General features: G+C 52.5%; 1 protein-coding gene across 1 annotated transcript; it reads right to left on the bottom strand.

The window, feature by feature from the left end:
- Nucleotides 1–409: 409 nt before the first annotated feature.
- Nucleotides 410–15,417, bottom strand: Adcy4 (adenylate cyclase 4). The gene is made up of 26 exons (XM_052191393.1): nt 15,283–15,417; nt 14,848–15,038; nt 13,204–13,401; nt 12,943–13,104; nt 12,220–12,369; nt 11,267–11,415; nt 11,078–11,189; nt 10,308–10,435; nt 10,015–10,173; nt 9,653–9,785; nt 9,295–9,468; nt 6,729–6,763; nt 6,530–6,616; nt 6,285–6,354; nt 5,724–5,821; nt 4,844–4,928; nt 4,593–4,730; nt 3,798–3,908; nt 3,383–3,567; nt 3,095–3,179; nt 2,582–2,740; nt 1,628–1,774; nt 1,312–1,419; nt 1,079–1,193; nt 700–824; nt 410–611 (listed from the first exon to the last, which is right to left on the bottom strand). Exons 2-26 carry the CDS (start codon nt 15,004–15,006, stop codon nt 465–467), a joined length of 3,219 nt encoding a protein of 1,072 aa, XP_052047353.1. The 5' UTR covers nt 15,007–15,038; nt 15,283–15,417; the 3' UTR covers nt 410–464.
- Nucleotides 15,418–16,207: the final 790 nt, after the last annotated feature.

Raw genomic sequence — 16,207 nt, 5'->3', positions numbered from 1 at the left:
GGAAGGGGCACATGGGCAGATTTAGCCTTATGTTCCTAATTCTGAAATAGGTTACCTACATCCCACACAATGCCGACTCCTAAAGGAGTTTGTTCCAAGAACTCGCTGTGTGAGATCATCACTCCAGAGCCATGACTCAGGGACCTTCTGAGAACCAGCTCTTGCGAAATGTCTTTGCTGACGTTCATGGTATCCTTGATTGTTCAAACCTAACTTCCTGCCAGTGATCTCCTTCCTCTCAGCAGAGTCCTGGGAGACCTCCCAAGCAAGACTCAACAGGGACTGGTCATCAGAACCCTGGACATCCGTATTTGCCATCTCTCGGAAGCAAATCCCAGTAAAATAAGATGCCCCAGAAAGAGAGGCCTAGGACGACAGCTTGGGAAGAAACGGCGCCGTATCCACAGGCTTCCGAGGCTCAGAGACATTTTATTGAGGCTCTGAGGAGAGGGCAGCCCGGGTGTCTAGGATGCTGAGGGAGAGCCGGTTCGCGTCAGGTCTGTGTTCAGGAAGTAGGTACAGAGTTGTCCCTTGCCTTTGACCTTGATGATGCCTCTGCTGTAGCATGTGTAACCCAAGGACTGCAGGGCCCTCGCCGTCTCCTCAGTCACCTGCAGTTGGAAGGGAGGCAGGGGAGTGTGGAATGGCCTTACCCTTGTCCCCCCCCCCCCCCCCACCCCACTCCAACATGGTGCTCACTTGGATCTTGCCGAGAACTCCCGTGCTCTCCATGCGACTGGCCACATTCACCGTGTTTCCCCAGATGTCGTATTGTGGCTTCTGTGCCCCAATCACCCCTGCTACCACTGGCCCGTGGTTCAACCCTGATAAGAAATGTGAGCTTTGATGGGGAGGCACACTGGGGAAGAAGATTAGGGGAACTGGTTTTATAAGAGAGAGACTCTGGGGTTGGACGAGAGTGGATTAGGGAAGGGAAGGGTGACTCTCTTCTCTCTTGGACTAGCAGCTTTATGCTTCAGTCAGGGGACTAAGTCTGAAGAGGGGGTGTCCAGGGATGAGCTGGAGAACAGGTAATGAAGGGCAGGGAGAGGGGGAGGAGGCAGAGGAGGTCCCTTACCCACGCGCAGGCGGAAGTCGTTGAACGAGTGCTTGTTGATGACGCCTAGCTTAGACCCCAGGGCCACCGCAAATTCCACCATGGTGCCCAGATGGCTGCAGCTTTTCTCAGCATCCTGGTCATTGGGTCCACCCACCATGATGGGCCAATGGAGGCGCAGAAAAAGGGCCAACTTATGAATAAGCCCGCCAATGGAGGCCCATGATAGAGTTAATTGGAAAGGGTTACTGTACCTGCTGCGTATCCTGTCCAGACGTGGCATTTAAGCCTGTGGCCGCCATGTAGGTGCTGCCAATAGTTTTGATCTTCTCTACTCCACTGAACTTTGGTTTGGAGAGCAGCTGTAGAGAAAAGAGGCTGAGTTTCCGGTCTCTCTTGCTAAAGTGCCAGGCTAAAGGGCTGGAGATGGTGGTGGGAAGGAGATGGCTGGTAATGAGCAATGGGGGGATAGAGTCTGTCCCAGGGGACAGGGCATCAGAGATGTCGGGGAGTGGGCTAGGCCTCATGTCAGGAGAGGGAGTGAGATGAAGAGGGGAGGGGAGGGCAGACCTCATCAAAGTCAGCAATGATTTCATTGAGCAGTCGCAGACACTCCAGCCCCTCGTGGTTGATGTTGGATTCAGAGTAGAATTCCTTAAAGTCTGGGACCGATGCGAAGAGGACACAAACACATTCGTACGACTGGTGGTAGAGGTCCTACAGCCAGGAGGAGGGGGAGACTCAGCTCCTGGGCCGCAGCCTCATGCCGCACCCAGCGGGTCTGTGTGAAGGGGGCTGAGCCGGAGAGGAGCTAGGGCAGGACTCAGGCTGGGAAGAGGAGGTAGCGAAACAGCCTCACTTATTTTGGAATGATTTTTTAAATTAATTAAGTTAATTGTGTGTGTGTGTCTGTCTGTCTGTCTGAATGCCACAGCTTGTGTGTAGAGCTCAGAGGACAACTTTCAGGAGTTAATTCTCCCCTCCCACCTTTACGTGCGTTCCACATTGCCGGGTTTACCCATTAAGCCTAGAGAACTGAATTTTTATTTTAATTAAAATTTAAGTCCAAATGGCCACATACTGCTAACAGCTACCACATTGAGTAGCGCAGAGCTGGAGGGCTGGGTGAACTGTTCTTCAGACAATCCCATCACTGACTGACTAGGCTTCTGCCATGGTGGTGACCTGGAAAGGTGCGAGTTTGCTTTCCTCCTCCTCCTTCTCCTCTTCCTCCTCCTCCTCCTCCTCTTCCTCTCCCCGCGCCCCGCCCCCTTTCCCCGCCATGGGCCTCCTGCGCAGTAGGCAAGCTCTACCACTGAGATATTAGTCCAAAAGAAGTTCCTTCTAAACACAAACTTGAAGCACAGATTTTGTGGTCACCAAAGACGAAGTCCAAGACTATGCTCCGACAAGACAGGGCCTTGGGGACTACCTGACCCACCCTTTGGGGTCCCCGGGAAGATGAGTAAGACCCAAGAGTTTCATCCGAGCTCAGTGCCAGTGGCGTCTGGGGCTGGGAGTGACCTCATTGCGCCGGTTCTGGCCGATGAACTGGGGGGCCACGTGTGCAGGGAGGACGTTCTCCAGGAGGAGCCTGGTCAGGTTCTCCATCGTCTCAGTCTCCTCACGCTCCTGCCTCAGCTTCTTCTTCCACAGGAAGTCCAGGCGGCAGTAATACTCATTCTAGGGCGATGGAGAAGTGGCCCCAGTAACCCCACCACCACCGCCGCCACACACACACTTAGAAATAAGGCTCAAGGCACAACTGTCCTGAGAGAGACAGAACAGGCAGCAGATTTTGGGGGGATAACTATGGTTTTTCTTAGATCTGGGGGGAGGAGAGAGGAGGGAATGATGGTAAGAACTTGAGGTATTTAGAGTGGAGAGGTAAGAAATGGAGTTGGAACTCTCTTGGACGTTTTCATTGGATATATTACTTGGGCTCAACCTTGAGCTGAGGAAGACAAATTACCAAAATGGGGCCCCAGCCCCAGCCATTCACAGAGAGATCCTGGAAGACTGAGTTGAAAGATGTACCTGCCGAGCCAGGACAAGGAGCGTGAAGAAGAAGGTGAAGAAGTAGATAGCTCCCATCAGTTTGGGTTCCTTCAGGACCCCTGGCCTGAGAGATCGGAGTCGGGTTTGTCACTTGCTCTGTCCCTTCCTGATGGCCTCCTTCCTGTTCCCAGGGTCCACAGAGCCCTCAGCACCCCCCTCCCCTTCAGCTTGTGGGTGGTTCAGGTCTGTGGGGTAAGGACCGTCTGCTGTCCCATCTTAGCCCCACTCCCGAGGGCTAGAGCATGTGTGTCCTGAGGCTGTACATACCTGGGGTCCAAAGGGCTTTGATAGAGGTGGGCGATGAGGCAGTCGGACAGCCAGGCGTGGGAATGCAGAAATAGGGAACAAGATGCCACCAGCCACAGCAGAAGCAGAAGCAGCTTCAGTTCAAAGCTCATGTGCAGAAAGAGGGAGCAGGAGAGGGAACCCAGCACGCAGCAGTGCATGGAGTACTGTGGGGCCAGGAGGGGAAGGGGGTCAGGAGTAGGCACAGTCCTTTGACGAGCTGGGAGAATGCCTAGGGTCCCCGTTCTCAGGGCACAGGGCTTATGGGCACACAGGGCTGTCAGTCACAGAAACAGACACTAGATATGACTAATGTCTCTTGGATGGAGTTCTTTAGCTTATGAGTTTGGGACCGATGAGGAAGGGCGTGGTGAAGGGGACCTGGGGCTGTACTCACTGGGATGCTGATGAGAGGTGTGGGTCCAGGCAGCTCCCAGGAAGCATTGAACGCCGCGCTCGACACATTGGAAGCCAGGAAAGGGCAGTCTGATGACACTGGTAAGAAGATCTATGGAAGGAAGGGGATGAACTTGGGCACAGAGAAGGCTTCAGCTGGGATGCACCTGGGCGAGGGATAGGTTAGAGCAAGCCTCCTAAAAGGGGGACATAGTCTGCTGCTCCTGACCGGTAAAGAGAACTTCAGATGGGTCCTTACTGGCAGGAGGTATTGTGAGAATCGTCATGACTACTAGTCATCAAACCACTGTCTGCTCTTGCCAGCTATTTAATCACTCTGGGACACCTTCCTTCTTCCTTCCTTCCTTCCTTCCTTCCTTCCTTCCTTCCTTCCTTTCTTTCTTTCTTTCTTTCTTTCTTTCTTTCTTTCTTTCTTTCTTTCTTTCTTTCTTTCTTTCTTTCTTTCTTTCTTTGATTTGGCTGGGGGATGATTCTTATTAAATTCTAGGAACAGTTATAAATTCTGTAAATTTAGCTAAGTAAGTTAAGAATGGTATATGCCTACAGAGGCAGGAAAGATAGAAAGGACATTTAACTAAGCGGTAACAGTAATTATCCCTGGAGGGCAGAACACACACACACACACACACACACACACACACACACACACATACACACACACTTCCCAGCATCCTTTGGTCTTAGATCAGCTGCCATTCCATATCTAGGGATTCCCTTCCAACCCCAGCAGGTCCAGTTTGTCCCGATGGATAGAATGAACCCCTGTTGCCCTCACCAGGCTGGCAATGGCCATAGTGAACACCAGGAGGATGGTGGCCGTGCCCAGGGCCACTCGCAATCCTGGCCGCGTGGCCACCAGGACAGACAGTGTGGGCAGCCAGTGCAACATCTTGGGACCTTTCTGGACACACTTCTGTGGAAGGAGAAGAGGTGTCATGGCTGCTGGGCCAGGGCCTGGGTTCCTTCTTCAGGCCAGGTTAAGGCTAGGGCTCCAGCTTGCCACCCCTTCCCCCCAGACCTCTTTACCGTCAGGTGCTCTGAGAAGCAGATGAAGAGGAGGAGGAGGAAGAGAAGGAAGGTGATGCTGTAGGTGATGCCCAGAGCTGGGGGCCTAAGAGAAGACAGAGGAAGGCTTTGAAGTGCTGGAGTGAGCTCTGCTGTGAGGGGCTCTGCCGCCATCTGGCTGGGAGATAGGGTTCAGGGGAGGAAGTAGTCTCAGGTGTCCAGAGTAGCCACTGGTGAGGTCCAAGATAGGCTGTAATGTTCTGGGAACTGAACAGTCTAGAGCAGTATTTCAGTGGAATAGGAACTAATAAAGTCTGGGCAACATTGAAGGAGGCAGAGGGTTCACACGAGCAGCCATTACTGAATCAGATCAGCTTCTGGGCTGAAGCCCTTTAACCCTCTGAATGTTGAACAAGACCTCATTCTTGAAAGTAGTGGCTTAGGCTTGCGGCCTTATCTTAGATCTCAGTTATTTGCTGTGAGATTTGGGCTTCTCGATAAGAACGCAATGTCACGGAGATGCTGTTACTGTTATAAAGATATAAGGGACTGAAAGCAGTAAGGATGTGCTTGTTGTTGTTCAAGGACTGAACCCAAGGCCTCATGAAATGGATGCAGACTCTCTGACACTCAGCCCCAGCCCCAGCCCCAACCCCAGCCCCAGCCCCAGCCCCAGCCCCAGCCCCAGCCCCAGCCCCAGCCCCAGCCCCAGCCCCAGCCCCAGCCCCAGGGTGTGCTTTAAGATGAGGACTGTGATTGTTACCTATTCTCCAGAGGATGTGGGTGAGTGTCTGAAGTGCAGGGGAAGGTACCAAAGGAAGAAAGTGTGGGTCATGGGTCAGGAAGGGTGAAGGGTTCTATACAGAAGAGGCAGCGCCACCGCTGCCTGAAGTTGTCTCACCTGGTTGTCACCAGCATTTGGATAGTGAAGTTGGACAGAAAAACCAGGAAGGTGCAGGCTGCATAGTATTTGAAGGCAGGAAGTGCAGAGAGCCGATACTGGAGGCAAAGGGGTATTGGTGTTGAGCATGGCTGGGAAGGTTTTCACCTCAGGCAAAGGGTGGGTCTCCAGCTCCACTCCCTGCCCTTCCATTTCATCTATGTAGCCCCCGCCAATTTTCAAGATGTCCCCACTCCCTTTACTACCTACCCAAATAACTCATTCTACAGATGACTTTTTTTTTTTTTTTTTTTTTTTTTGGTCATGTATCCTGGGTTGGCCTGAGACACCTTGTGTTGTTCAGGATGACCCTGAACTCCTGATCTTTCTACCCTTGCCATCTAAGTACGGGTCTGTACCACCACAGCTGGCATGACTTTCCTACGAGAGGCACGATCCCCTCATCCTAGGGTCAAAAACTATGCAGACCTGGGGAAGGCAGGTAGGGATAGAAGTCCTACACCTTCCCAGGGGGCAAGGCCAAGGCTGGGAAGTCTTTTGGTGCTCCTCTCTCCAGCCCACCTGTTTCTCCATCTCCTTCTCTCTGAAGTACAGCGTCAGGAGGTTGAAGTCCTTCGATTGCTTCCACTGTCTGGTGTGAGGAAGGGTGTGTGAGCATCAGGCAGACGGAGCAGGGCAGGGCAGGTGGAGGTCCCTGAGAAGGTCTTTCTCTAGCACAGCTCCTTGCCTCCCTATAAATCCTCAGGGGAGCACCCACCCTCCTCCACCGCACCACCGTTGGGCTTCCAGCCCTCTGTCTTTCATACTTTTGGGAGTTGAGTTGTTCGATGACCTGGAAGAACTTGGCGTCACCAGTGTCCAGCTCATCATCTAGCCCACGGGGGGTGCGGCTCCTGTACAGTGACAGCCAAGCCTGTTACCTCAAAAGTGCCCAGACAGAGCAAAATAGTCCTCTAGGGAGGACTCACTCAGTGTGCCCCGCTGTCAAAGATGAGGGCTCCTCACCGGTCCAGGCTCCACTGGGGGCTGAAGGCTTTCTCCTGTGGAAAGAACACATGATGGGGTATGGTGAGCATTCCCTCTTCCTCAAGACAGATTGTGAACCTGATCCCATTTCTACATGTGTTTGACGGCATGCATTTGATCTGAATGTCTGTCCTGCTCCTAATGGCCTCCATCCCATCCTGTATTAAATCCCACTGTATCCAGCAAGGAGCATTTCAAACTTGATTTCTTCATAACTCTATAGACTTCCAGCATCTTTAAAGCCTTTGTTTCCTCTTGGAGAACAACACTTAATGAGAAAACCCTTTATCTCTTCTCTAGATTTGGTGGGGGGGGGGCTGTTAGTTCTGTGTCTCCTTGAAGACTAAAGGCAGATTCTAAAGGCAGGGACTTTCCCATTATCCTTGAATGCTAAAACATTCATCGGCTTGAATTGAAATGACTATACAGAAAATATCGACTCCTCTCTGACCTTTCATGAGGTCAGCTATGTTGAGCTGACATCTGGTCAAGGTAGATGGCGTTGTATAGAGAAGGACATGAAAGGAAAACAGCTTGATTATGGACAGATAGCCATTCTTTTCTTTGCCAAAAGGAACATACAATACACGCAAAGATATTAAAAATAGCCAGGCATAAAAGAGCATCCACTGAGGGAGAAAGGGATGGTCTGTGTGCCTCAGACTAGTACAAGAAGATGCTAACTATCCTTTCCTACCCTCCACCGAGGAAGGATGGTGGATGATCAATATGGGGCCTAGGTATGCATATCCACCCAGGCTTAGCTTTTGTGAACCCATTCCTTTATGCCTATAAGTTATATGAAAGTAGGAAAAACATCTATTCATTTCTGTCTTCGAAAGAAGTATACTAGTGTCTGACATTCAAGCATTCAAAAAATGTGAGGAACAGGCTGGTGCGGTGTCCTGTAATTCCAGCACCAGGAGGCCCGAGGCAGGACAGTCGCTTTCATTTGGGCTACACAGGGAGGTCTTGTCTCAAACAACCAGCAACAGGAACAGTGTTTAGAAGGAACATTTCAGCACAAATGCCACTCTACCTCCAAAGACACATGCTGCTAGCAGTAAGCAGGTGTTTGCCTAGAGTACATGTGGCCCCGCATTTGATCCTCAGCAGCACATAAAACCAGGTGTAGTGGACCACACCTGCAATCGCTGCACTTGAGAGGCAGAGGTAGGAAGATCAGAAACTCCAAGGATACCCTTGGCTACATAGTGAGTTCAAAGCCAGCTTAGGAGACATGAGATGGGGAGGGAACGAGACAGAAGGGTCATTTTTGGAACTGCTAATATTTGACTGACTTCCTGAATCTTCAGAGGCTAATTTCTGGGTTGATGAGGCCCTGGTTCAATCAAGAGATGTGCTCAAACAAGCTGTGCTTGTCCCACACCTCTGCCACTTCTTAGCATCCACAGCACCACTCTGATGAGCCTTTTATTGCTGGGATTGCATGCAAGGTTGTCTCGTGGACCATGGGCTTGTGACTAACTCCACACACGACTCCCTTTGCACCTCGGAGGCCTCATTCTGCAACAGGGTGTGGGCTCCTGGAGTCTTCCTTCCTCTTCCTCCTGCTTGTTTAACCCCTGTGACCTCTTCTTTCACTAGGCTGATGTTTAGAGTAAGTGCTTCCCAGAGCGACTGCTGCCGGTGCCCCCCGAATCCGCTCTCTACTGATACTGAGAATTGTTTCTGCTGGGTGGGAGAGGAAGGAGAGGGGGTGCAGTGCTGAAGTCTCTCAAGGTGCCTCAAAAACCCAACCAGGCTGTTCTGGGAGAGAATGCTCTGCAAGAGCTTCAGAAGGTGGCTGGAGTATGGAGCAGGTTTGGGAGGAGAAAGAACAGGGGAGAGTATGCCTAGTGATATGCTTTTAAAAACATGACCTGGCCCTGTACTGAGCACCAAGTCCCAGAAGTTGTAGCTGGGAGAGATTCAACAGCTTCCACTGTGGGCGGGTCACGGGTTACCTCCAAGTCCTATAAACAGGCCCCGCAGCAAGAGGCCCGGGCCTGGCTTCATCCAGATAAGCTGAAGCCGGCTCCTTTTCTCAGCCACTGCATCCTGTGCTCACGGTGCCTTTCTTCTTCAAGGCCAGGAGCAATTCTTTTCTGTCACCTCCTTTGCCTCATGTGTAAGTGACAAGGAGTAGAGGCACAACCCAGGTGGCCCACAGACTTAACTTTGGGAAGGATTAAAGAGAATAGGAAAGTGTAGCTGTGGCCCTTGACAGAGGCGTTTGCTGGTGGGATGGGAACGTTGAATCAGAAGGAAGTGGGGCATAGGTAACTACTTCCTTTCGTGACAGGGGAGGGGAGGTTGAGGTGCCGTGGGCATGGTGTCTACGGGAGCTTGCATTTCTCTGAGGTGAACTGGAAGAGAAGGCAGGGGAAAGCCTGAACCACTGGCTGGGGGCAACCAGGCAGTTCAGGAATGCCACACATTACCAAGTGATTCGCTGTGGGTGAGGGGAGGCTGGGAATGGAGCCTCTGGACAGTGGAGGTTGTCTTCCCCTAAGTGTGGGGCTTAGAATGGAGCCATACACACCGGAAGTGGAGTGGAGGTGGAGACAGGACTGTCAACGTGGCTTAGGTGGGCGAAAGGCTTGGCTGCACCCCAAGACTCCAGATAACGAGTCATCAGTAGTGATGGACGCATGGTGTGCCCCTCCAGAGAAGACAGCAACCCTTTTGCGGTGCCCTTCTCGTCTTCCTCTTCAGCCTGGCGGACATGAGAAGTCTGAGTCAGAAGGAGATATTCCCCAGTCTCCCACATCCTTATAGGCTGGCTCCACCCATATCACAACATAGCAATTCAGTCTCTGGCATCCACCAAAGAAAAGACTGGTTTTGTTGACTAGGTGGTTTTCTTGCTCTGATCTGTGAGGTCCAAGCTGGGCTTTTACCCGAGGATCAATGACCAGGTAGGTAGGTTCGCCTAGCTCCCGAAGGTATGGGTCTCGGTGTTCCGTGTCCGCCCTCTCCACGGCATAAGCTCCTGCCAGCAGGGCCAGCGTGGCCCCAGTGATGTGCACTCGTCTGGAAGGAAGGAACAGTGAGAGTCAGGAGGAAAGGCCTCCTAAACCTTTAGTCTCTTTCAAAGACCATTCCCAGAGCTGTGTCCTCAAGCAGGGACCCATGTTACAGGACATGCTTGCCAGCCTCTCAGAATTTCCCTGCACTTGTCTTAAGAGGCTGTGAACAGGACAGCAGCTGTGAGAGACTCAACTGGCCATTTGCTGTAGCTGTTCTGGGCTCCAAGACTTACCCCGGGACACCGCCTGCTTCCATATGGTTGGCCAATGTGACATCATGGGACCAGACATCATACTGCCACTTCTGTAGCCCAATGACTCCACAGAGAACGCTGCCGGAGTGCACGCCCACTCGCATGTTGATATCCACGCCGGTGGCTACCCGAAGTTTCCTGAGCAGAGTGTGGGCCAAGCTGAGTGTTCCCAGGATTCTCCTCTTCTCAGGGAGGACTACTGCCCTGCCTCCCACACCTGCCCGACAGCACCCACTGCTCTCAGCCTCTCCTGCTCACACACCCGAGCTCACCTGATGGCCTGGCACATGTCCAGTCCCATGCGCACGCAGTTGATAGCGTGGTCAGGCAGCGAGAGGGGCAGCCCGGAGACACAGTAGTAACAGTCTCCCAGAATCTTGATCCGCATGCATTCGTGCTCCTGGGAGTATGTGTGTGGGTGTGTAGAGGAACCTGGTTAGAGGCCAGAGGGGTAGGAGGGAGTTGGGGAAATTGGGGAGCAACTGTGGCATTCCTGAAGAACTTCTGAGGTTTGGAATGTCAAAGGTCAGATCTGTGGCGTTCCTCGATATGGGACTGACTGAGGTCTCTCAGGCAATCTCTTCTTCAGAAGGAATAAGCAAAGGCTGGAGTCTCTGGGGTCCTCCCCAGTTTGGGTATATGTACGGTACATTTAGGTCAGCACATGGTATCAGGATGAGGGGCCTAGAGGCAAACCCCAAGCTAGGATGTATCCATCCACCATGTCTGATTAGGTGCTAAGCTGTGGTGTTGGGATCAGAAATTTCTCCTAGAAAGGTCTCCCAAGGTAAGAATGTCTGGAAATCTCTGCACAGATGTGGAGGTGTTGAGCTTAGGATGCCAGATGTGGAGAGGTCTCTCGGGGATGGTGACAGTTTCCTGAGTGGGACTGTTTGTGAGTGGTCCCTACTTCTACTGCATTATTTGGGAGTTTGGCCTGGTTCCAGGGTAAGACTTCTTAGAAGATGTGTGCTTTCCTTGCATGAGGCTCCCCAGCACATGGTATTTGAGGGCCCCTGGGTAGAGAGGGAAACCCCCTGACCTTGGCAATTTGGTCGAACTTGCCGAAGAGCTCATTAAGCATGAGGACCAGTTCCTTGGGGGAGCACTCGCTGGCCAGCCGTGTGAAGCCCACGATGTCCGCATACAGCACACTGGACAGGGTGAGCTCAGTTAATGGGGCCAGGGCGGCAGCCCAGGGCCCCTCCCCTCCAGCCGGTTTTCCTCGTACCTCACTCCTTGGTGCCTCTTAACATACAGGCTGTGGAAGTTGTTTGTGTTCTCTGGCCGTGAGCTCTTTCCAGCCTGCAGTCGTGCCATGATCTCTGCTTTCATCTCTCGGGCCAGATAGGCAGGAAGGATGGACAAGAGGAGGTGCTCCTGGAGAATGGAGGAGGTGCTCCTGGAGAAGTCCCTTCCCCCCCACCCCTGCGCATGACACCCCTCCTCCCCTGCTGTGCCCTATAACCAAGAACCTTAGCCCATCAATCACCCAGGTTCCCACATATTATATGCTATCTACTAGTAGCTTCCCGACCCTTCCAGTCCACTCAGCAGGACTCCAGCAACCCCAATCTGTCCTGGTCACTTTTAGGGACTAAAACCAACACCTAAATTTGAAATCTTCCTTTAATATAATAACTTTCATCGTCATCATCATCATCATCATCATTTTGAGACATATCTTACTATGTATCTCTGGATGGCCTAGAATTCACTATCTAAACCAGGGTGGCCTCAGACTCACAGAGATATGTCTGCCTTTGCCTCCCAAGAGCTGATAACAAAGGTGCGCACCATTACATCTGGCTAAGATTTAATTTTATCATTATTGAATGGTATATGTATATGTGGGCACATGTGTCACAGTGTATGGGTAGAGATCAGAGGTCAGCTTTGCGGAGTCCCTTGTCTCCGTCTACCTTTACCTAGGCTCTAGGAACTGAACTCACCTCGTGGGCTTGTGCAGCACCCCCCCCCCCCCCCCCGTGCTATTCCACTGGGTTTCAATCTGTACCTAGCAACAATTTTCCATGGGCGGGCAACAGTCACAGTCACAGTTTGTAAAAAAGAGGAAAATACTCGAGGAATGCAAATGAGCTACCCAGAGCCACCCAGAATGAAGGTGCTAAAAGCTGTTCTTTCCGAGCTGCTGTCCCTCCCTGCCTCTTAGGTCCCACTGACCTGGTGCTTTTTCTCAGTGTCCAGCCTCCGGCGTGAGTGCAGAGAGCTGAGAGCCTCCCGGAACGTGGCTCGCAATGCTCGCTCCATCAGGGCCTTGTGGTATGCTCCCACCACGTTCCCACACAGGAACAACACCGCGTTTGCTGCCAACTGGGGGCAAAGGCCAGGCTTAGAAAGTGTACCGTTCCCCAACCCACTAGGGTTGTAGTCTATCTGTGTAGTTGGAGTTGGTTCCAAAAACAGGATGCGTAGAGCCTGGCTCTAAGGTCAAGGGGTCAAGGGCCGAGGTATCTCAGAACAATCGGAGCCTCTCTATGACATCCATCCGGGAGAGTTAGTCGCTTTCCTCCTCTGCTCTCTGCTGTAGACTTGGCTGTGGGGTCAACCTGGCCGCGGAGGCCTCGCTATCTTGCATGTATATTTCCTCTGCCTAGAATGATATTCCACTATATTCATCTCCCGCACCCATTCCAGCTGCAAGAAACTACTCCAGTTCTGATTCATGGTTTCCGTGAATGCTCCACGTTTTACTTCTGTACCTGCGAGAGAATCTTGATTGATTTCCCCAGGGCTATAGTGCCCTCTTCTGGCAAAGGCAGGCATGGTGCACTGATGTCGCAGTGACACTAGAGGTCGCTATAGGGGCCTTGGATTCTCAGCTCACAGCATCATCAAGCAGCTAGGCCAGCTCTGGGCACACTACCTGCACCGCTTGCATTTTACCTGTGGTAGCAGAGCCCTCTGTGACTCAGGCTGCCACCCAAGGTACAGTCCAAGGACCAGCAGGTGGGAGAGGGATGAGATGGCCCCCGCAGCAGTGGCGTCCCGCATGCCCAAGGGCAGCATGGCGTACACGGTGAAGATGATGAAGAGGAAAAAAGACACCTGCAGAGGGTGTGGGGAGCTGAAGGCCCGGGTTGTGCAGCCCAGGGTCTAAGTTTGAGATCCACCTTCCCCCAAGCCCTGGGCTGTGATTCTCCTTACCTGGTCCCAGGCGCTCACCACACCCCCAGTGAACAGGAAGCCATAGCCCAGAGCCAGCAATGCAGCCCATATGAGGACAGAAAGAGGTCGCGTCCATCGCTGCAGTTGCTGCTCCCGGGAAGCGAGCCCCAGCAGCAGAGAGAAGCCACCCAAGGCACAGAGCACAGCTGTCAGGAAGCTCGGGTCTGAGGTCAGCTCCTGTGGAGAAAAGATGTCTGAAGCCAGGCTGGCAGGAGATACTTTGAAGTTCTCTCAAGATGAGAAGGATCAAGTTAGGTGTCTTTCAAAGCAGCTCGGCAAAGTGTCTGAAACACACGTGCACAAAGACTATAGGGCTGGTGAGATGGTCCAGCGGGTAAGGGTGCTTGCTCCAACCTGATGCTCTGGTTTAACGCCCAGAGCCCACGTAGTGAAAGATGAGAACTCACGACTTTGAGTTGTCTTTTCACACACACACACGCACACACAAAACTAGATAAATGAATGGGAAAAAACACACACAAGAAAACAGGGACCACTGACACGTGCTTTTCACATTAGATTGAACCAAAGGAAATTTCTAGAACCCCACAGAGGTCAGCAGTCTCACTTGGCTCCACCTAATATATCTCAAACATTTGCAGTGGGACCAGGGAGAGCTACCCAGAAGACCCGCTCTTCTGCATCTCAGGTGTCTTTGTTTGTTGTTTGTTTGTTTTTGTTTAGTTTTGAGGCAAGGGCTCATGTAACTTGGGTTGGCCTCCAACTCACTGCAGCTGAGGGATTTGAACTCCTGGCCCTCCCGTCTCTATCTCTGACATGCTGGGATTCTAGACTTCTCTGGCTATTCCCACAGTTAAAGAAGAATGGTAGCATCTGCTTGGCTTTAAGATTGAATGTCATCCAAATGGCTGATTAGCTTGGGAGAAACAACAACAACAACAACAACAACAACAGCAACAAACCTTTCTCCTGAAGCCAAGCCGCTAAACTTCACAAATGTCTCCCAGGAGAGCCCGAGTTTCTGCAGCCCCTCGCCAACGCAACATTGAGTTCCAAGCAGCTGCCTTTCCTCTAGCCTTAAGTCCCAGTACTACCCTACCTACCGTTCGTCCCTCCTCTTTCGGGACTTGGGGTAGAGGGGTAGCTGTGCCCAGTTATTTGCCCCACCTTGCCTCCAAGGACTGAAAGGGAAACCCAGAGGAGAATATTTCCCCGTTCTTACCCAAAATGAAAAAAAAATGGTGGAGGAAGGCAAAAAATTATCTTTTGGAAGCCTATGGGCACAGCTAGCAGCCCCACAGCCCCAAATCTGGAGAGAAAAAGTCAGGAAATGAATCTCCCCAGGGGCATGAGTAGAGTTTCCTCTCTGGAAAAATGGAAAATCCGGTGTTGGATTTACTCTAGAACCAATAGAACGCAGCAAGAAGCATTCGGGACTCACTCACCTCCTAGTACAGACCCAGAGACTGAGCTTAGAAGGTGGGGAGCCCCACCACATGTCCCCAGAATCCTAGTTCATGACCGGGTTCAGCTCTTCCTTTTCGGTTCCCAGCAAAGACATATTAACTAAAAGACCTCGCAAATCTCAGATCTTCAAATGTCCCCAGCCCGAGGCAGCCCCCTGCCTAGGTAGGGCGGGCTCTCCCGCCTAGCCCATCTTACCCTGCCGCTGGCCCAGGCGACGGCGGGCAGTGCCACGAGCGCGCAGAGCACAATGACCAGAAGCAGTATCAGCAGTGGGTACTGTTGACTCAGGCTGTAGTAAGTCTCGTAGAAGAGATCTTCACTGGGAGGAGGCCGGGGACTGAAGAGGCGGGCCATGGTCTCCCCCGCCCCAGCCCGGAGCCCCTACCCTGGGGATCACAGGGCGCTGAGTTAATCACCCGTCCCATCCCACTGCGCTTTCCCACCCGTCCCGAAGTCACTCTCACCCATGCCTCTAAGCTTTCAACAGCAGCTGGGCTCCCTGCTAGGTGCTCTCTCATAGCTCCCAGCTGTGACAGGCAGGACCTCTTTATCCTTCCCACAAGCCATCCCGTGCTAGTGTCCTGGCTGGAGCTGAAGAGGCCCCAGACTTCCCCTCTACCATCAACTCACGCTTTGTCCTAAGCTCCTGAAGCTCTCGCAGCAAAGCTAGGCTCCAGGAGGGAACCTGGGTGGGCTAGTTACCGTTCACCCTCGCCCGCCCTTTGCTAAGTGGCTCAGGGCCTGCAGGGCGACTGGCACTTCCCTCTTGGCGCCAAGGCCCCCTCCCACTTCCCCGAGATACAGTCCAGCCCCTTCCCGTTCTGGAGTCTGACTCCCCTGGCTGCTTCCCATGCCTAGATTGCGTTCCCTTAATCATCACCTTCCCTCTTTCTTTAATGAAGAGCATGTGGACCGTGGGAGAAACACGAGGTAATGGGGGTGGGGTGGGGGGGACAAAGGGTTGTGTCCAGATAAGGACACGACATTTGGAACTGGAGAGGCCAAGGAAAGACTGGGTGAAAGGTGCGGGGAGCGGGGGGGTTCTGGTACCAGCTGGGCTGGGGTGGGGCGAGGGAGGGCAGGAATGTTATTTCCCGTTCACTCTTGGTCCTTCTGGTGTGGCCAAGTGTGAACTACCCAGCCATTTCCAGCTTCTTGGGTTGGTGCTCCTCTTTGCTGGATCTACTTATCAATTCTTGGATATGGAGAATCAAGTCAAAACAAACAACACCCCCCAGAATGCAATGTGCGTGAAGTCTGTGCAGCAGGACTATGGCGTTCTAGAGAGCCTTCGAATTTCCTGAGACACATTCCTTCACCAGGGCCCAAAGCCCAGCGCTCAAAATCAAGGAGAAAAGGGGCAGTGGCGTGGCTCCAACTTCTATCCTGTCAGGCTAGGCTTAAGGTGGTATCAGCCCTGAGCTCTGAAGGAAGAGCCCCACCCTGGAGGGAGCATCAGAGAGTCGAGCCTTTGATTCCTTTCTGCCACCAGCTGGGCCTTATGAGCCTGGAGGTTGCCCACGTCTAGTCCCCAGATCCCTTTTCCTGTAGCACC

This window comes from Apodemus sylvaticus, chromosome 8 (genome assembly GCF_947179515.1).
Source record: "Apodemus sylvaticus chromosome 8, mApoSyl1.1, whole genome shotgun sequence".
Lineage (NCBI taxonomy): Eukaryota > Metazoa > Chordata > Mammalia > Rodentia > Muridae > Apodemus > Apodemus sylvaticus.
This window is presented reverse-complemented; position numbering and strand designations above follow the sequence as displayed.